Source organism: Budorcas taxicolor, chromosome 2 (assembly GCF_023091745.1).
Source record: "Budorcas taxicolor isolate Tak-1 chromosome 2, Takin1.1, whole genome shotgun sequence".
NCBI classification, from domain to species: domain Eukaryota; kingdom Metazoa; phylum Chordata; class Mammalia; order Artiodactyla; family Bovidae; genus Budorcas; species Budorcas taxicolor.
In genome coordinates this window covers 48,887,589-48,909,057 of record NC_068911.1, presented here as the reverse complement: position 1 = coordinate 48,909,057, position 21,469 = coordinate 48,887,589, and the positions used below count along the sequence as shown (strand labels likewise).

The 21,469-nt window shown below is 46.5% G+C and overlaps 1 protein-coding gene across 2 annotated transcripts; it reads right to left on the bottom strand.

The window, feature by feature from the left end:
* AMMECR1L (AMMECR1 like) lies at positions 1 to 19,813 on the bottom strand. 2 transcript variants are annotated; one of them, XM_052656941.1, is made up of 9 exons: positions 19,669 to 19,813; positions 18,037 to 18,146; positions 10,282 to 10,726; positions 7,936 to 8,046; positions 7,521 to 7,635; positions 6,805 to 6,895; positions 5,161 to 5,257; positions 4,253 to 4,306; positions 3,442 to 3,554 (listed from the first exon to the last, which is right to left on the bottom strand). In XM_052656941.1, the coding sequence occupies exons 3-8, from the start codon at positions 10,686 to 10,688 to the stop codon at positions 4,279 to 4,281; spliced, it is 849 nt and encodes a 282-aa protein (XP_052512901.1). In that variant the 5' UTR covers positions 10,689 to 10,726; positions 18,037 to 18,146; positions 19,669 to 19,813; the 3' UTR covers positions 3,442 to 3,554; positions 4,253 to 4,278. The 2 variants fall into 2 exon arrangements, with proteins under 2 accessions (XP_052512893.1, XP_052512901.1); XM_052656933.1 differs by lacking the exon at positions 4,253 to 4,306 and having other exon boundaries at positions 1 to 3,554.
* Positions 19,814 to 21,469: the final 1,656 nt, after the last annotated feature.

Genomic DNA, 21,469 nt, shown 5'->3' with positions numbered 1-21,469 from the left:
TTTATTCTCTACAATACTTTGTTAAAGAGTTCAATGATTTGCACTCAGAAGTTATATAGCCAAGAGGCAACCAAGTGTAATACAAAGAATTGGTCTAAAGTCTTTGCACTGAAGGCCATACAAAGTCTCTTGCTTCAGGGAAGTAAGAATGAAAATAAACAAAAAGAACAAATAGCTCCCTAGGTTCCAGAATCTCAATAGAAAATAACATCAACAGTTAGTGAAATTGTAGGTGTTAACATACCATGGAAAACAGATCTTGTGCAAATATTAAAATTAACACCCAGGACTTCTGTATAGATGATTTTTTTATTATAAACAATAAAATACATGTAATGTCTGAACTACAAACCTTTCGTGTTGAAATGGTCTTTAACATGAGTTGCTTTAATATTATGAAGCGAAAAAGTTTAAGAACCTCACAGTGGAAACAATCCAACACTGATAAACTCTAGTGATCAAAGACATTCTCTTTTAATGAAGAACAAGGACAATTCGAAATTACAGAATGTCCTAGCTGTGGGTATTATGAGACAAGCCAACTTTCCAGACCGAAAGGCACTCACAGCTAGGGATGAAACGAACTCCGAACCAAACCAGCCACAGTGGGCTGGTCCCTTAAAAATGGTGGTTACTGTTCAGCTTGAGCAGTCCAAGGACAAAGGAAACACTGAGCAGAAAACATTCCTTCTCTTTAAACCTACCACTCACACCACATACACTGGCCACCCTCATCACTGCTCTGGTCAAGCAACATGGAAGGCAGGTCAATTCCAGTTCGGAGTTGTCATTTCCCTACGCAAAGCTGCCATATGGATGATCCAGACTTAGTATTTTTCCTGAGAGCCACCTGCCACACATCTTCATAAGGTAACCATGACATTTCCAGACCACTTTCTGACTAGGCTCCATTCAGGACAGACACTGAGTGCCATTCCTCACAGGGCCAAACAGCTTTCCTTGGTCGACTCCTGAGTCCTCTTACTAACGTCAGAGGAACCCGAGCATCTCCATGGCTGGACTCGGATGGGAGCATAAGGGAATGTGCGGGGAGTAAGGCTTCTTCACTCCAAAAACCACTGAGCCCACTTCAGTGTGGTTCTGGGCTTAAGCCCGATTCTTGTGCACTGATTTTTTTCCCCCATTTGCTGGGGTTTTAAATTTTCTGTTTTTTTCTTAAATGGCAGGTTTCCTACCCCACCCTCAATAAAATTAAAAAGAAATACTATACACTGGGAAAGACAAATAGGGCAACATTTCTACAAGAAACAATAGGCTTGAAAGAGCATGGCACTGTAAATGCTTGCATGACCAGTCTCACTGAGCGTGCTCAGGGGTGAAAGTTTAGCACCATTTTTTTTGCTTTTTTTAAACTTTAGAAATTAAACACAACTTTTAACATAGAAGACTTGAACAGTAATGAGTGTAGCCCTATGTACCAATACTGTTGTACAAATTGGAGGTGGGTGGTTTAGTCCAGAGCTGACCACCCTGACATCAATCCATGGCACCTGAAAGTAACCGTCGTCACATTTGTTTGTAACAAGACATTTATTATTCTCAGCAGCAGGAAATCATGAAACAACTCCTTCATCTTCAGAAGCCTGTTTTCATTAACACTGCGAGGGAACGGTGGCAGGATGTGGGAGTGCGCCCAACAGCGAGATGGTGCTGGAGCCTGGCCTGCACACCTGGACATCAGCCCACACTTCCCTTGCACATTCCACATCCTTAACAGCAGCAGAGGATGGTGCCAAACACACTGCTCACCCTAACCCATCTCTTCAAGAAACAGGGCCTAGAAAAGCATGTGTGTCATTCCTTAGACTGGTGTCCCTGCTCCCCCCGCCCCCTGCTCCTGGCAGAAGAAAACTCAAAAGATCTTTTGACTTGAATATCTGCCCATTTTGGGAAGCCACACCACTACCACATAAACATTAAAAATAAATTAAATCAAAACATTGTGTTCACTGGGTTGACACCCAATCCACTTTAGAGTTCTCTAAGCATACTGTTGGAAACCAGTGTATCACCTGTAGGGTCTTGTCTTCCAACTGGCCACCTCTTCCTGTGAATCATTTCAGCAGTGCCTCTGTGACAATGTTCTCAAAACATCTTCCAAATTCCCAACTTCTATGAACTGTGCCACCATATGAGCGAATAGGCAAGAGGGAGAAACTTGCTGACAGCTATTTGGAATCAGCAAGAATGGGAAAGGGGAATATGCCACATGAAGGTATGAATGACCTAAAATAAAATAAGCTATTTGGAACTCTGCCGCAGTGGGGTGAAGTTTTCCCAGCGTGTTAGGCAAGATAAAGATTCACCTTGTTTAATTACACAGCTTTGTTCTAAAGTCCCCATAAAGGACCTGAAACATTAAGTTTTCCCACTTCTACAGGCAAACTAGAAAAAGGAACTCCTCTGCTTAAAGGTCTCTCAGGATGTTTGCCTGAAAAGAAAAACAGCTTGGAGACCCTGGATTCTCTCCTATGACGACGTATCCTTCTAAAACCCAACCCAAGTGCTTGTTGGAACGTCTCTGAGAACCTAGATCCAGCTATAGGCACTGCTACCAGTAGAGGAGTGAGGTAGCCAGGTGGTAAGGAAGAGGTCTCTCCCTTGACACTGCGTGCAGTGATGCCATCAGGACCTCCCGCAGGCATCCCAGTCCATCCTCAGCAGGCCAAACCACAGAGCTCGGTTCAATACCAGAAGACTCGATGCAGAAAGAGTGCCAGAAAAATCCAACTGAGAGTGGGATGAGAATTAGAACCTTCGAGGCTAACTGAGCAATGAGATCTGCAACGCCATCCAAAGGGCTTCTGATCTTGAGGTGGGTCTCTGTCCAGGAGCCACAGAGGACTCATGGTGCCCACGTTCGACCCTAACATGGCGTCCGCTTATGAAGCATGGAGGTTGTGATCAACTCTCAGTACGCAATAAACTGCAAGTTTAAAAAAAGGAATTTAAAACAACCTAAAAATGTTTCTTGTTGGTCTCCGTTGCCCAGACTGCCAGGGGAATACACCTACTTGATCTGGGGAGGCTGCAGGTGTGTGTGGGGTAAGCCTTCATGGACCATCAGTTCCAGCTTCCACTGTGTGTCCGACACACAGGCAGCAAATCAGCAGCGGCACCTGCACGCCAAAGTCTTCTGAGCCCACACGGAATTCTCACTAGGCATGGAGGAGCCCCAATCCAACGGAACCCCGTATTGAGGAAAGGCTGAGATAAGGCTTGGGCCCTCAAGTTCTGTTTCATTCAATATAAGCCCCCCCTCCCACCTCAGTCAGCTGGAGGCAGACTTGGCAACGGAAGCTAGCATCATAAAATGGTGCAGTAATAGAAGTAACTGGACCAGGAAGAGGAGGCATCTGCTCCAATGATGTCATAGCCATTGGTGGCCACGGGGGGGTGGGACTGGTCATGCAGCCGTGTGTCAGGAGTAATGATTGTAGAGGGGCGGGGCATGAAGAGTGCCATTCTGGAAACAATGCTGTCGAGAAGCTATATATTCTGCATAACTGATTGTCACCTTCTCACTTCGGTACCTGTGTAAGGAAACAGGAAAGGGTGTTAGGAACCCCAAATACTTCATTTTAAAATCACGCAGCAGAGTAAACCAAAAGCTTATTCCACATTTTCAAAGAATAAAATGGAAGACCAAGAGCAATCTTACTTACAGAAAATGAAAGACAGCACAAGAAAACAGTGTTGTTATTACAAATGAACAAGATGAAAAAGCACAGTCACAGTCCACCCCTGAGAATGTGTTTTCTGCACATCCCACCTTTAAACACTTCATATGCTTATCATTAGGCTGCTCTTAAGCAATCTGCTACTAGGGTCTGGATGAAGAATTTCAAGGTCAAATTATATGGGTGGCAGACGGGAAGATGGCTGCACCAACGCCCAGTGTAAAATGCGTTATCTATTTCAGGTTAAAATGTGATAAATTTGACAGAAATGCAACTTCAACTTGCAGAAAAGCAACAAACAAGTTATTTATAACTAAAAGGGGCACAGATACCTAATTCTGGGTCAAATTCTGATGAAGCAGGTTAAAAGGTCCTGGGTCTCACTTCCCAGATGAATGTGCCGTATCATATACCACAGGGTCATCAGAACAGAATTCATAGCACTTTGGCCTTGCTCTAAAAAGAGCCATGAGTCAGGATGCAAAGCATGGGGTGTTACAAACCTATGGAGCCTACTACAGACCACAGGAGCTGGGTGTGACAATCCTTACCCAGAGCCATCTCTTTCCCTCTGTAATCACTCCTCCACTGCAAGGTGATTATTCCTGAATTTTGACAGGGAAATGGCTGTTCAAATAAATTATAATAATAATGATAATAATAATGCTTTGTATTTGAAGATTTTTCTTTTTTGGAATCCAAAGCATTTCAAAAACATGGGGTTATCTTCCAAATAGACCTGTGAGGCTACTACATGATTATTCAGCATTTCACAGATGAAGAGGCCAACAGAGGCCCACACAAACCCACAGCAGCTACACCTCTCAGGATTTCCAATTTCAATAGGGGTGGGAAGAGAACTGACATCTACTGACCACCTACAATGCTGCCTGGCCCCAGACTAGAATTTCTGCACACATTACCTTACCACACTCTAGAACAACCCCAAGGCAGGCTTTTTTTTTCTGCTCAGAGAGGCCCAAGTCACACAGCTGGAAGTGGTGGAGCTGGGATTTAGGGTCCAGTTCATGCAGATTTTACAACAGCCCCCCCATAGACGTATTTGCTCCTAACAGGCAGAGGCGATTCCTTGTTACTAGTCCATCACCACACTACCTGACTGCATGTGGTGACTTCAGCTGACCCAGGACTTCTGTTATTCTCCTGCGTTCAGCCTTCCCACTCAGCCTCCCAACAAGTGGGTCTGGCAAAGACACCCACAATTGTTTAGCAGCTACTCTGCCCCAACTATGCCATCAGCGGAGCTGCGGACACGCCCAGGATGCTGGGGAGTCTCTGCTTCGCTGCCACTGCTTCCTCAGAGCTTCAACCTCACATACACTTCTTTGGTTTGGAGACATTAGCAGGGAACATTTTTCTCTTCCCCTGTCTATCAAAAGTATCTTCCATCTAACCCAAACTAAGTTAAAATGACAAGGAAAATGAGACAGTGGCTTACCTGGTGAGTTTGATGGTTTTTCTGAATTCACTGGTAATTGGAGCCTTAAAGCCACCTTTCCTGAGCAAGGAATCTATCGTCTGGATCTGATCCCAGTCTGAGGAGAAGACAGGCACACAGAGGTCAGTGTGCAGTGACACCAAACCAGGCAGGCAGTGCCCTAACACAGCGACAGGAGGGCAGCAGCCGGGCCCGCTGGGGGCAGGGCGGGCTGGGCGCGGCCCCCACGCCCCGGCAGTCCAAGGAGAGCCTGAGACGTGCGAGGATGCCCAGCACACACCGTCAGTGGCCTTCCCCTTCTGAGTCTACCCTGTCAGGTATGATCGCAGGACAACCATCTGGGAGCAAATACGGCCCCTACTTGGCTGGCCTGGAACTGTAACCAGGGCTGCTCTGGAGAGGGGAGAGCTCATATTCTGCAGCCTGCAGACCTTCATGTGGCCTTGCTGCATTCTGATGATTTCTAGGAGTCGCTTTCTACTACAGAGACTTGACAGCAGGACCGAAGCTATTCCCTTAGGAAGGATGAGAAAGTTGTTTGCACATCTACTGCTGTGTTCTTCTAGAAATATTTTCACCATATACAACCAAATATATCAAATTGAAAACCAAACAGAATTCCATAAATCACTGCAGCAGGTGCCTTGATTTTAATTTTCCCAATCAGTTTTCAAATAGCAGAAGTGTTTGATTATTTATCTAAATTATCATCACATCTCACTACTAGGAAATATTCCTGGTCCATCTCCTTGGACAGAAAGGCCAGATTTATGACCTCAAAGAGGTGGCTAAAACGCTTCCTCCTTTTTAAGCCATATCCCCACTGCTTTCCATGACGGGAACCAACAAGGCAATCCCTCTCCACATAATCAGTTCACTGATATACTGAACTCAGTATTTTTCTCTATTTCAGTTTCATACCTAACTGCTAAGTCACTTTAGTCGTGTCCGACCCTGTTCGACCTCATAGACGGCAGCCCACCAGGCTCCGCAGTCCCTGGGATTCTCCAGGCAAGAACACTGGAGTGGGCTGCCATTTCCTTCTCCAGTGCATGAAAGTCAAAAGTGAAAGTGAAGTTGCTCAGTCGTGCCCGACTCTTAGCGACCCCATGGACTGCAGCCCACCAGGCTCCTTCGTCCATGGGATTTTCCAGGCAAGAGTACTGGAGTGGGTTGCCATTGCCTTCTCCGATCATACCTAACTACCAGATATTATTTTTTTAAAAAGGACTAGTTCCAAGAAAGAAAGAAAATTGGGTTGTATGCTGCAGAATACATAAGCACCATTATAAGGTATTCTCCTAAATGTTCTTTTAAAGAGAAAACCTGCCCAACCCACTTCCTACCTTTAGTGTGCCACTGTAGGAGCTACTGAGTTCTTTTTTCCTACAATTACCACTGCAGTTTTGGGGCCAAGAAACACTACTACTCATTGAAAGTAAGTGAAACAGAGACCTGAGAAGTATTTACCCCTTTTCTTTCCCAGCTCTTTTGGGGAGTTTCTTATTCTGTAAGAATCTGATGGATATGGGGAGAAAGCACACCACTCATACGCAGTTGCACTGGACTGAAAGGCAGCACCGCCCACTCTCCTGCCCTCTACCTGACAACTGCGAAGGGTACCACTCCATTCGTCTAACTCACCTTGTTCCTTTGCAACCTCAGGTAAGTAAGTGGCTGTACGTTTGACGCCTTTTTCATTGATGAATTCAATTCGAATCCCATGGACCCCAACCTACAAAAACACACAACCAATAAATGCCATTTACTTACTCTAATGGAACTTCAATTATCCTCATGTAAATTGACACTGTCCTCTGACCAGCTTGACCCAGGGCTGAGAAAAGGGGAGCCTCATGCTTTTCACGACTGACTCTCTCTCAGGCACAGAAGCCAAAGAAACTGCTGCTTCAGGGAAAGGGCGAGTCTATGTGCAGCCACCTCTCTGAGACTATGGAGGCTGCATAATCAATTCTCTCAATAATGCATCCAATAATCATGAATATTCCACCTTTAATATTCAAAAACAGGCTACAGGATTTGATCAGGGCTCCTGACTTTTCACATGTGGCTCCAACATTTATTCAAGGGCTTACCAAGAAGAATCAGGAATGTCCTTTATCCCATTATTTACTAGACATGGGGAAAGGACACGGGAGAGAGTAGACTGGTAAGAAAGGGGTTTCTTTCTGCTCCTAATATCGAAGTATCTTTTCTGTCACCCAGGTTGCCTACAACTGCCTCTGACCTCAGCTCTCACATGCTTATACCCTTGCTCAATGAAGGAGATACATTACCATGTACTAACCCGAACCCAAATGCAACGAGAGATGCAGAGTTCCAAATGCGGCTGTTCTCACCTCCCAGTCCAGGTAATCACTGGCATCCTCAAAGTTAGTAAGGAGGGAGACAGAGCAGAAAAGTTTAGGCAGCTCCTCTCGGGTCAGGGGGGGAAATCGGCTGTCCTTAAGTGCACTGGAGGGGACAGAAAACATAAGTGAGGCTGCTCCGGAATCGGGAGCCAACATCATGAGCCTGAAAGTTTACGGCTCTTGAGCTCTGCAGAAAACATTCACTACCCATCAACACGAACATGCTAAAAACAACCCGATGCTACTGTCTGTCTATACTTGAACTGCTAAGTGACACCAGATTAAAGCCCCCACAGCTCCTGACTATCAAAAAGAAACACTCAAGCTTTACCACTCAGAAGAAACAGGCAGTTATTTTCAAATTTTGCAAATAATCTACCCATCTCACGTGTGGTGTCATTACCTGGTTAGCGTGTATTCCCTGAGTCCTGAATGAAGATTCATGGCTGAGAAGGTCCCAATGCAGCCACGAAGCCGCTTGTCCCGCCCTGTCTTCCATGTCACAAAGAGTGGACTGAAAGAGCAAGCATGCAGCAATCAGAGAAGAAAACCTTGGTTTTATCCCTGTCCGCCTGTTCTTCCCCAACACGACTGTTCTCTGATGTGGGCTGTCCGGAAGGCTGCGGCCTCCGGGCGCCGTGCGGCCCCGAGGTGGAGATAGAGAGGAAGCGGCCATGAGGCAGAGAGAGAGGCTCCTGCAGCCCGGGCTCTCAGCTCCGCTCCACTCCGCATGGACGCACTGCTTCCTTCCTCCTCTCTCAGGACCCTTTCTTCTAGTTCTCCACATCTTCCTCCTCCTGTTTACCCTCTTTCTCTGTGTCTATGTCTCCCAGTCCCATCCTTCCTGAAGACATACTAGCCTGCACACCTTCTCCCCTCAACCCCATACTGCACCCATCATTATTTCCGTCTCTTCTGTTTATAGATTGCAGAAGAAAAAAGGCTCCCTGAGAAAGTTTATTCTGCGGACTTCCCTGGTGGTTATCAATACACCAGGCAGCGCAGGGGTTATGGGTTCAACCCTACGTGCAACAAGCCTGCCTGTCACAACTACTGAGCCAGAGCACCACAACCAGAGTCTGTTCACCGCACAAAATACCTGGATGATGCAATGAAGATCCCATGCGCCTCAACTAAGACCCAACACAGCCAAATAAATAAGTATTTTAAAAAGGAGGCTTATTCTGAGATTTTCCTAGTGTTCCAGTGGCTAAGAATCTGTGTTCCAATGCAGTAAAAATGAGTTTGATCCCTAACTGGGACTAAGATCCCACGTGCTGAGGGATAATTAAACCCTGAGCGTCACAACTAGAGAGAATCCCATGGGCCGCAACTAAGATCCAATGCAGTCAAAAATAAATAATTCTTTTTTTTTTTTTTAATAGCTTATTTTCAGCAGAAGTTACCACTTTCTAGGCCAAAGTCATGCGGCATTAGGCTACATCAGATAGATAGTAATAGATATTCAGACACAGGTTACGGGGCTGCCTCCTCTTCCCAAAATTCTTCCATGTTCCTATGCCTTTACCTCTTAAGATTCTTGAGTTAACACTGCTAAAAAGCACCTTACATCTTTAAAGTTACCTTAGATCATTATTACAAGGCAAGATCTCCCACCTACCCATCTTTTCCTTTCAGTAAAACACCTGAACAGCACCAGCCAAAGTTAATGTTCCAAAACCTACTCAAAAACCCTTCCACTTCCACTGTCCCCACACCATACAAAGCTGTGGTCACCACCTACTCTCCACAGTCTGTGTCCCGCTCCTGCAAGGGACACACCTGACTGCACTCAGATCAAGGCTCCGACTCTCCATCTACTTAGTTAGCGCTTCTCTGTCCACAGACGTCATGTGGGAATACTTCCCTAAAAAGCCAGCACATTGTCTCATTTCCTCTCCTCTGACACAATCACAGACTAACTTCCCCTCTATCTGCCCAGACAGCGTGAGGCACACCCTGCTTAGCTTTTGTGTGTGATCTGTCAACTCAAGTCTGCTGACAGCAGGGACTATTTCTCCATGCCTGTCTATTCCCAACCCAATCCTCAGTATGGCACTAACAGTTCTCAGTCAGTGAATCCTCTAAAAGCACCTCCTAAAAAAATAAAAAAGCAGCACTGCTCTTTAAATGCACCTCGAAGCTGCCTCCAGTTCTGAGAAAGAAAGCCTTAGCATGCCTTTCTTCATCTGACTTCACCCTTGACATACACATATTCCTTATTTAAGTCACTAACACCTCACGGGAACTTGGGACAGTCTTGAACTAAAAGCATCAAAACAAATTCTGACATTCTTGGTGGGGTGCTGGCAGCCCCATGGGACTGACAGTTAAGTGATGGGACTCTTGAATGAGCTCCTCAGCACCAGCCTGGCCCTCAGACACTGGTAGTTGACTCGGATTTCAGCAATGCCTGGGTCCACAATGGTGTGGTGGTGTGACTTCTCCACATGAAGATCTGAATGACCTACTCACTGTCATATGAAACCAAAAGACAGTCAAAATCAAAACCCTCCTGATTCCCAGAATGTAACTAACGACAAGCCAACAACTCCTTCAAATGTGGCCTAGTATCCACTTTCGATATTCTGGATATTGTTTGGATATTTTTCATCATTCTTTTCCCATTACTCCTTGCCCAAACCATGTTAAAGCTTTTTATAAGTAGACGACTCTTGCAAGAAAATGACCCCAGAAAGCAGGTGCCATGCTTTTCTCACTGTCCCCAGCGCACGACTGCTTTACTCACTAGGGGTCATTGGTGAATCTGGGAAGTCGTGGCTGCGGGAAGCCGTAGAGGTGACAGTAGAGGACGTCGAAGCAGTAGCAGCACATCTCTGCGGTCACCACCAGATTCTTGGTGGTGTTGGCAGTTCCATTGGGCCGGGGGAGAGGGCTCAGCGCTCCCGATGCGGGGTTCATTCGTGTGATGGGAGAGTTTCCAGGTCCCAGAGTTAAGTCCGACACATTCTCCCGACCACTGCTGCCATCCACATGCTGGTGGTTTTGAAGAGGTCCTGAACTAGAGCCGGGGACAGTTGTGGACTGGTTCCCGTGACTGTGCGTTCCACTTCCAGATAACTTAGGCTTCTTGACCCCACAACAACCTGCTGCCAGCTTGGGCTCAAGTGGAGGAACACAACGTCTTTTTCCCATCCTGATTCAGTGCTTGAGGTCTGGAATGCTGCAGAACCCTAATCCAAAAGAGAACATCCAAGCATTAATTCAATGGTTAGTTAGAAGAACACAAAAACCAAAGAGAAAGGGTCTACATGGAAGGGGTAGGAGTCATCGAGTTCTTTCTCACACAGGTCACATTGCTCACAAAGGGTGTCAGAACAGTGGGCTGGAAGAGCCTGCATTCCACACCAGGGACACCCAACCGTTACCTGAGGGGAAGCTATTTTTCACTTTCCATAAAGGTTATGACCATCATGAATGGAGGCAGGCCAAAAACAGCTCCCTCTTGCCCAGGCCTCCTCGGGCAGAAAGAAGGGTAGTGTGGCAGCCAGTCTGCAGGCGAATGGGGTCTTTTCGAGACTGACTGAAAGACTACACCTGACCTGACAGGCTCTTCATCAGGATGCTTTCTCTACATTTTTACAGGCTCCAAATTGAACCACTCTGTTTCTAAAGAGTCCCAGAGGAACTTGCATGTTTTCCTGGTTAACCACATCCTTTCTGCATTTTCCTCATCACCAACCTCAACTTAGCTACGTGACTTTAGCTCCAGACCTCTGTGAGGATGAAGAGCAGCCGCTGCTCTGGCGAGAGTGCGCTAACACAAGGCACCCGCGCACCTTTCTGTCCTCACAGCGATCCTGTGGTCTTACTCATTTTCTTTAGTTCACCTCTGAACGTACTCCAATTTCTACACTTCTATACTTTCAAGACCCCATTCAAAAAAAAGCTACAACCAAGCAGAAACCTTTATTCACACAAATGACCCAAGCTTCAGTCCTTTTGTGAGGTAGCCATTTCTGCCCTGTCACAGCAAGGCAGAGATGCAAAGCCATCAGTCTGACAAAATGTGGCATCAGATGGGCCAGGAAACCAGAGTTCCAGCTGATAAAGGGGAGGAAGGAATCTTTTTCCATTAAATTCTTTTTCTTAAGAAGCCCAAGGTAAAGATATACAGCTGTAACATGACCAAGATCCTTTCTGTTATCTATGTCAATAACTGAGACTCATGAAAATAGATCCTAGTTATTTCAATGTTGATAATACCGAAGTTTATAAAATCCTGCTAACTTGAGAAAAATGTACTTTGTGTTTTTTCACATATCACTACATGTTGGTTTTTTTCTTAAGGGCTTCCCTGATGGCTCAGACAGTAAAGCATCTGCCTGGAATGCGGGAGACGGGTTCGATCCCTGGGTTGGGAAGATCCCCTGGAGAAGGCAATGGCAACCCACTCCAGTACTCTTGCCTGGAAAATGCCATAGACAGAGGAGTCTGGTGGGCTACAGCCCATGGGGTCGCAAAGAGTCGGACACGACTTGGCGACTTCACTTTCACTTTTCACTTAGTTTTAGCCTCCTACTCAATATATATATACATAATTTTCATCTAAAATTTTCTCTGTAATTTGAACACGCAGCACACAATTGCCTTTTTAGGCACTACTCTACTGTACTGTATAGTATTTTGGTTGTAATGTGTACAATCTTTTAAATTAGTTATGTACTTACCCATTTCCAATGCCATTATTTCTACAAACACAACTTGTCACTTTAGATTGAATGAGATACAAAAATTTCACAAATGGTGCTTTTGTTTCTGATATATCCCGATCCCTAACAAAATACACATTTTGTGTTTAGGACAATTCTTCGAAAGAAAGTTGTCTCTAGCAGAGGAGTAACAGTTTGAACATTTCAATGTCTAGCTTGCAACAGGCTTCTTTTTAAGAAAGCCTCATGCATGTGATACATTAAAACCTCCAATGAATAGACTGTTTCTGAGTGTGGATATCACTGTCTTCTTCAGACTGTTAAGAAAAGGAGCAGGAGGTCCTGGTTAAAAATGCTGCCTCCAGACTCAAATGGCCTGGGTTCAAATGTGATTCCTCCAGGATTAACCTCTCTATGCATCAGTTTCTGCAAACTGGGAATAACAATAGTGCTTGCTTCATGGGGCTGTTAGGAGACTTGAGCTTAATCTATGGGAAGTGCTTCCATGCAGTTTCTGGCATAAAGTTAGCTGCTCTTATCATCTGGGCTCTCATCTGACTGCTCCCCCCAGAGGTGGAGACTCTGGGAAGGCTAGGACTTTGCTGCACACTCGAGGCTTAGAGCACAAAACAGATGCTCTTTAAACAGGATTTCACTTAATCCTCAGAACCACCCAGCAAGGATGATATTGCCATCATTTTACAAAGGAGGACACTTAGGTTTAATAAGAAACTCTGCCGCTCAGGATTTGGACCACAATCTACCTGCCAGACTACACGGCTTGGGTCTTCCCACCGAGCCACAAACGACGACGAAGCTGCCAATAATATCCACTGGATTCAGTCCCTTTGCTAAGGGCGTGATTAAAAAAAAAAAAATCAAAGGAATACTAAAAACTAGAAGAATAGCTTGCAAAATTTTGCCAACAAAAATGGAGCCGAGGGAAGCTCACTTCCCTGGTGGACCAGTGGTTAAGAATCCACCTTCCAATTCAGGGGATACAGGTTCGACCCGTAGTTGGGAAACTAAGATTCCCACGTGCCACAGAGCAACTAAGCTTGTGCACTGCAACTACTCAGCCTGCAGGCTCCAGAGCCCGTGCTCTGCAACAAGAGAAGCCCTCCCAAACCACAACCAGAGAACCCCCTCGAGACGCAACGAAGACCCAGTGCAGCCAAAATAATTTTAAAAAAAAGGAGAAGCAGGGGGAAAAAAATCAAAACCTAAGCCCAAAGCTCTGCCACCACCCTGACAATGACCAGTACCCCTGCCACAGTCGCCTGAGTCCACAAGGAATGTCACTGTCCTCTGAGCTCTTACTTGACTGTCCTCCTTGGCGTAACTGTAGGCAGAGGGTTCAGGGCATGTGTTCATCCAAGCAGAGGGACCTTCTCTTGAGAGCTAGATCTTTAACAGCACCAGTAGGGCCCCGAGGCTCTGCCTCTAGAGTCCCAGCGTTCAAAGAAGCAAAGAGAAGGGATGAAATAACAGTAAGTTAAAAAAAGAAATCCTTCCTCATTCTCCTTACACCATAGGCCGCTTGAAGAAGAGAGAAATGTCGTGAGATAGTGGTAACTCAGGTGTTCCCCCAAAGGTGCGATCCGCTCTCTGATGGGTGAAACACCCTGTAACAGAGCAGAGGGATTTCAAACCATGCCAAGGCAGGTGAGGTCAAGCTTAGGAAGATTCTGCCTACACCAGTGGCCCCCAATCTTTCTGGCCCAGGGACTGGTTTCAGGACAATTCAAGCACATTTATTGTGCACTTTATTTTTAATCTAATGCCACTGCTGATCTGACAGGAGGTAGTGGTTCAAGGCCTGTAGCTGGAGACCCCTGGCTTACCCATAATGCACAACCACCGCTCCGTCGGGGGGCATACCGAGAGACTACATTTAGCAATTCCCCCACACCATCCGCAACTGTGATTTGTAATCAACAGAGCCAACCCAAACCTTGTGGATCCTCAGGACCAAGTTTTCTCTGGAGGCCACTGAACAAACAATTCAATCAATATTCTCAATTAGTGACTAAAGGCAGAGTTAGAGACTTTCTGCATCAAAAGTATATTAGAAGGCATTTCTTTAACATTTATTCCATAAAACTTAAATCTATAGAAAACTTCAAACATAAAGTAAAAGAGTATAATGAACCCAATACTCAGCTGTAATAATTTTCAACAAAGGGCCAAACTTATTTCATCCACAGCCTACTTACTCCATCTCTCTCACCCTACTGAATTATTTAAGGTTTGTTTTTTAAACGGGCCAACATTTTACTTATCTGTCAGCGTAAAGCAAATATTAACTAAACAGTACAGACTGTGAAGGTGCTGGTAATGAGTACTTTTATTTACATAGCAACCACTACCTATCAATTCCATCAGGTTTCCCTCTTGAGACGCTCCTAACCCAACTCCAACAAAGTGGGCATCTCACCACAACTAAGTGTCCCAGACCCGGCTCCCAGGACTGTCCCACAAGGACAAAAGACATACTTGACTCTCCAACGGCTCTGTTCCTGAGGGCACAGTGTAAGATCCCTCAGATCAACGTCAATGCAATAGACTAGCCTGCTGTGGCCGACCGAAAATGCCCCCGTGGCATACATGTTCTACCTCTCTTAGGGAACTACGCCTTTGTTCTCAGCCTTCCCCCAACTTCATAAAAACCACCAGCAGTGATCACAGGAGTAACTGGATGGCTACTGTCAAGTGGGTTCATCTGAAGTAACTGGAATCAGGTAAAAACCTTTATAAACACATAGACCACAAAGACCCTTCTGGAGCCTTCAGTTGGCTAAACTCAAGGCCATTTTAAGGGCCTATAATAGTGATGTCATTTTCCTACACTCCGTCTACTTTAGAACGGACAATGAGAACAAGCTAGTTAAAACTGGATTTCTACCAGATGGAGACAATACCCATACTTCCACAAAGAGCTGGAGGAAATAACAGGAGTCACTGTTTTACCTCTTAAGGCCTCCTAACCTAGCAAGTGTCCAGTGAAATTGTTCTCAGTGTTGAAAGTCACCATGCCCTTTATCTGACACACAGTGCTCAAGGGATCCTGACCCTCACGAGGGTCCACAACAAAGGCACCTTTGCAGCCTGAGGGGAAGGTGAGTGGCGTACAAAGCCACCTGAATTCCAGCCAGCACTGAACTCCCCAGTACCTTTAGTCACAGAAGCTAGGCTGCATTTCTGGGTTTTTTCCCACAACAGTTAACCCAGTGTCCTGCATATGGTACACAAACCAACAATCTTATTTACAGATCTCCCAGCAACTTCATTTAAGTTAGCCTTTCTAATAAAACGAGTATTTATGGCACAGCCTGATCTTTACTCTGTTCCACCGTGAGGGGCTGACTGTTGAGTGTGTCAGAAGCTGAAGGTGACCGACATACAAGTATCTACTCATATCAACAATGTCAATTCTACTCGGCCCAAACCAAGGTGTGGTTTAATTCACAGCAAAATGGATAGCTAATGTAGACCATTCATTCTAAAAATCAGGTCAAATATCCCCTTCACTAACTTCATTCTAAAAATCAGGTCAAACACCCCCTACACTAACTTCGTGGTTTGGTTTATGCCGGTAGCTGTTCTCTGCCAAATCATAGCAGTTGGTCAGTCCCAGGCTTGGCCTCAGGGGCTGCTTACCTGTAGGTTGCTCAAGGCTTTCCTTCCAAACGACGTGCCTAGTTCCTAAACTGCATGTGACAAGAACTTTCCTACTTTTTTCAAATGATGGAGTACTTTAAGAGCATAATTTGTTGGGAAGGCAATGTACAATTTCAGAAGTTAATGGAAATGATGTGTGATGAATTGCTTATATTTATAAACAAGATGTGGAGACCAGTGCTGAGGGGAGGGTGTGACGGCATCCTGACAGACATGGCTGGCTGGGCAGGAGGGCCTTTTTCCCTCACTGGGGGTCCCTTCCAAGGCTCCAAAGTCCACTGAAAACAAGCTGATGCCTTCCGAGAGCAGCTCCCACCCTCAGAGGACAGAGTCCAGACTTTGGAGTCGTCATCCAGGCTCAAATCCCAAATCTGATTTAGCAGGTACAGGCTATGCAGATTCAGGCAGGCTGTCCGTCTCTGTGGATCTAGGTTCCTGCTACCACAGAGGGTTTATCTGTGAGCATTCTTTGAGTAAGACATGAAAAACATCTAGCTGATCTTTGGCACAGAACTACTATTTATTAAAGCATCTGCTATTACTATTAATATGGGGTTATTATTCTAATGACCTTGATGTTTTTCCTCTTTGGAGACTCATACTTCTAATAAGTCATCCATTGATCTTTTCATTGTGAGATGCCAGGAAGTATAAGGAATATTGGGCTGACAGCTGTGCACAGTTCTATTCTATAAAGGTCCTCTGTTAAGTTTGAAGCCATATAACAAAAAGAAGCTAAATTTGCTAAATACACTACTATTACAGAAATCTTGATATATATTGAGTACTAACAGAACTACCGAGACAAAATAGTTAGATTTCCAATAACCAATAGTACTTTTCTAGATAAAAATATCTAGAAAGGCTAGGAGGTAGGAAAAAAAATAGGTTCACCTTTGGAAGACAAGTTTCAAAACAGCTATTCAGGGGGCATGACCTTTTAACAACAACAACAAAAACCAGACTTGGGAGGTAGGAAAAAGGCAAAAAAAAAAAAGGGGGGGGGGCGGTCTCTGCATTTTCTTCTGTTATTATTAGTGTCCAGATGTCTATTCAAACCAATTTTATACAGAAGGGAACAGACTGCAGTTTCCTTTGTGACACAGAAGTGAAATGAAATTCAATTTAATAATTATTTGAGTAGTGAAATGGCACGTAAACTATATTCTGGCCTACTTAAGGAACTATTCCAAGAAATAGTCAGATGAAAGACCCACAAAATATTCTGGACATTATTTCAAATAATCATCTCTGTATTTCAGAAACCCGGTCACACACACACACACATATGAAACATCTGCTGTGTAAAAGTTTTCCCTGCGAAAACCAGATCTCCTTATACAACTGCTTTTTAAATTTACCGATCTAGAAAAGCACACAATACTACACACCTTCGTGTGAACTTAGCGTAAGGAAAAACACGAATATAAGAAATCAAATGTTTTGTTTCCTTTTTAGATCCCCTCCCTTAACTATGTGAGCTATGGCAGGATGCCAGATCTTTCTGGGCCTCAGTTCTTTCATTTGTAAAATGAAAATATTTGTCCCCTGCCTTCCTCACGGAGAGACTGTGAGGCTCCAATAAGGTATGAAGCATTCTGAAAAACTTTTTTACAAGTGTTTGCATACCATCAGAGGGGACCCAGCAGTAATAAAAAATTTCCCAGAACTCTGTTTACATGTAGAATTTTAGTTTTTACGAAAACAGTATCACCCTAGCAGATTTAGGGCAAAATGTTCCAAAATTCTCTGAAAATTATAACCATGTGGAAGACATCTGATAATTGACCTTGACAGAAACTGTATTAACCTGAGTTATGATCTTTGTCTTTAAAGAGTAATTTGGGAAGGGGCGGGAGGCAAACCTTTATGTAACCCAAGGGTAAGTGTAATGCTACAAAACCATCTAAGTCACTCTAATTGGATTATGGAAAATAAACTTGTTTTTTTACCAATTAAAATTATTTTAAAAGCGAGCAAGTGGAAGTGGAAGGATTCATCACGTTTAGGACACTCATGTAAGTAGAAAAATAGAAATGAACAAAGTAAACATATATTCTAGTCCAAGCCCAGACCTAAAGCCAAAAAAAAAAGACAAAAAAATAAAAGCAACACAATTCCATTCTAAGTATGTCCAAGGTAATACTCACTGAAAGCAGGAAGTTTGTGTTGTCAGGGGAACAGCTATAACAGAGGAGGGGAGCTATTTTGTCTCTGAAATGAACTTTCTTCCTTCTGACTCCATTCCTTCTTCCTGTACCTAAGATGGAAATGCAGGTGCAGTGAGTGAGCAAAGCCAAGGCAGTGAGGAGGTAAGAGATGGTTTCTGAAAGGGGTACAACAGAGTAATTTCTAGGAAGGAAAAAAAAGCTAAGGAACAGGTTTTCCTTAATTCAAACCATTTCAAAATCTAAATATAAGGTGGCAAGGGCAGCCCCCTGCATTAAATCACCTCATTCCTGACGTCAACACCAAGAAGGGAGGACAAGGAAGATTAAAGGTTTTATTGAACCTGAGCATGAAACACACATTAAAACTTCCTCCACCACTAATTTAGATCAAAAGTTGCTCTCAGGCCAAGATACACCATCTCAAGGCTCTCTACTGCTTTCAGACTACAAACAAGATTTCCAAATCCTCTGCAAACAGGGTGCTGAAGGATTACTGGACAGCATGCCAGGGTCCCGAGGACAGGCCACCTTGTTATCCCAGGTGGAGATGATAACTGTTGGTAACAGTCAGTCATCGTTACTCTTAGGCTGGCATAAATCTCTTCATAGTCTCTTCACCAACTCTCCCCACCCCCCCGTAGTAGATATGAGTTATTCCCAAAGATGTAAACAGGAGACTCCAGGCCCCACCCACTCTATCCAAGGAGAGGGCAGTGAAAGAGGATAGGCCCAGAGGGACAAGGGTGAGAGAGTGTGGCAACGTGAGGAGTTCAGATCAGGACAGGGAACAGAGGAGGGCAAGTAATGAAGGGCAAAATCCACAGCCTGGGAAGGAGGGAGGAATAAAACCCACAGAGTATCAGGTGGAGAGATGATGGAAATAGGGGCTTTGGGTGGATAAGGAAAGACAGAATGAAAGTGGGGTTTAAAAAAAAAAACAGATTAATGAAAGGCGAGAGCGTGCGTGTTAAAGAGTTTAGCAAAGAAAGGGCGAGATACAGGGGGGAAAGGAGAGACCAGAGCGGGAGGGGCCAAGAAGGGCAGAGAGAAAGGTAAAAGGTAAGGAAAAGGTGATGGAAGGAAAGCGCGGGGCGCTAGGAGGAGTCGGGAGACGACCCAGTGACGGGTAGGGCAGCTGAGGCCGAGCCGCGGGGGTGGAATCCAGACGCCAAGCGGGGGAGGGGGCGGCGGGACGGGGGGACGGGGGGGCGGGGGGGCAAGGGCCGCCAGGCGGCGCCGGAGACCACCAAACTTTACACGACCCGAGACTGTTTCCAGGAGGGAGTGCAGAAGAGTGGGAGCCTCGCCTGGCCTCTCCTCGCGGCCCGGGGCAGGGGCGTCCGCCCACCCCCGCCCCGGCGCGTCTCCCGACCCGCCCGCCCCCCGGTGGGCACACGCGGCCCGCAGGCCCAGCCCGCCGCCTCCCTCCCCGGCCGCTCGGGAGCCCCTCCCCACGCTGCCCCGGGACCCTCGCCCCGAACCCGGGGGGCCCGCTCCCCGGCCCCTCCAGTCGCCGCGGAGTGAGGAGGCCCGGAGGGCTCGGGGGCAGAGCGAGAGAGGGCGGCCCGGCGGGGCGGGGGAAGAGGGCGCGGCGCGGACCGAGTTTCCCACCTTTCCTCCTGGCCCAGACGTAGCCGGGGCAGACGGGACCTCTCGCGCTCTGCCTCCTCCTCCTGCTTCATGGAGCCATGCGCCTGGGTGGGGGCTCCCGAGAGAAGCGGGCCGCGGGCGGGCCGGACGCGCGGCGCGGACGGGGCGGGGCCAAGAAGGCCGGCAGGGGGCGGGCGGAGGAGGAAGCTGCGGGGCGGCGGTGGCGGCAGGGAAGAACTGCTAGAGGTATTCCCCGGGCAGCTGGAGGACTGAGCCGAGTCGGGACCCGAGTCTTCCGGTATCCCAGCAGCCACCGGAGGCAGTGAGGTAATGAAGGAAGAATGTAGGGAGTCCTCCAGTGGACCACACGCCCTCTAGCGAGGCGCCAAAACCATAGAGATTAGGGGGCCGCCGGAGCACCGCCCCGCTACTGTCACGTGGCCTGACTCTGAGTACTTTATTGGCTGGTGCCGACTCTACGGGGTTGAATTTAGGAGACTGCTTCCTATTCTTGTGGCCGAATCTCAGGCAGTTGGAATAAAGAGGAGAGGACAGTAAGGCGCGAGAGGAGGTTTGCAGGCTGGTTCTTCCCAGGTCGTTGAGCAGGCCGAGGGGTGCGCTGGGCTGTCAGGCTGGCCGGCGCAGAGCACGCCGGGTCCCCTTGGCTTTCTGCGAGCGAGTGCAGAGCGCGCCGGGAGTTGTAGTGCGGCCGGCTGGGCGGCATTGTCCGCCGCGTCAAGGCCTAAGTGCCAGCTGGGTATGCCAGCCCGGGTGCCCGGGTGCCGCGGCCTCGCAGCTCCGCCTTCTCCCGCGTTAGAACCCAAGCGTCCTGGCGCGCGTCGCTTCCCCCGACCGAGCCGCCGCCTTAGAAAGCAGTCAGGAAGGGGCAGCTCAGACCAGCTTTAAATGAAGCCAACCCCCTGGCTCTGGCCAGATCCGCGGGAGAGATATTCCAGGCTCTGGGCCAGTCTCCTTATGGATGAGAAAGGGCAAACCAGACCCGGGAGGTGCCAACAGCCCATCTCTGTCTTGACCCGCTGCGTCCCAGTCTGGAGACCACGCAGGTGGAATTGTCCACAGTACAGGCTTGATTCAGTAGGTCGACTAAGCACATTCCTCAGTACTGGCAGGGCAGGGGCCTCAAAGAGCACTACAAAAACCAGTTTGTTTGTTTTTTTTAAATTAGGAGTAAATAGTTGTAATTTCGATTCATGGGGTCGCAAAGATTCGGACACGACTGAGCGACTGAACTGAACTGAACGATGACTTAGCACTCATTTTAACTACACATAGAGTTGCACAGAAAGTCTTAATTTCTGCCTCGCTCCCTCACCTTAACCAAATAGTTTAGGCTCTGCAGCAAAAACGTGCTCTGTTTTAAAGCATTTCCAGCCTTGCTAAAAACACACAGTCAAGCCCACAGTTTTGTTTATGCACAAAGGAATCCTAACGTGTTTGTCCTCAAGGAGCAAAGACAAGTATCTAGTAAAAAATGCAAATCATATCTTAACAGTGAAGCTTTCCAGCAAAAACCTTCTGCTCTGGAATGCATAATGTGCTAAAGCATAATAAGATCTACTACCACAGACTTTTAGCTTAATTACCTGTACGCAGCAAAAACCGAGGAAATGGAGTGATTGGTGCCTCTCAGACCTGGAACTCTCATAAAACCTGGCAAAGCGCAGCAGTGGGAAGAAGAGACGATGATGCCTTGCAGAACAGGAGGTCGATTTTTTTAAAGCCATCTATAGCAGTCTTCATAATTCCTGCCAGTTTTGACGCACTTATCTGTCGTTGAGGCCCACGTTGGCCAGTTTCTAAC

Coding starts and splice junctions, on each gene's coding strand:
- AMMECR1L (XM_052656933.1), bottom strand. CDS start 10,688: ATGGGAAAAAGACGTTGTGTTCCTCCACTTGAGCCCAAGCTGGCAGCA. Junction 7,636..7,935: donor AGGGAATACACGCTAACCAG/GTAATGACACCA, acceptor TGTCCCCTCCAG/TGCACTTAAGGACAGCCGAT. Junction 5,258..6,804: donor TGAGGTTGCAAAGGAACAAG/GTGAGTTAGACG, acceptor TCTTCTCCTCAG/ACTGGGATCAGATCCAGACG.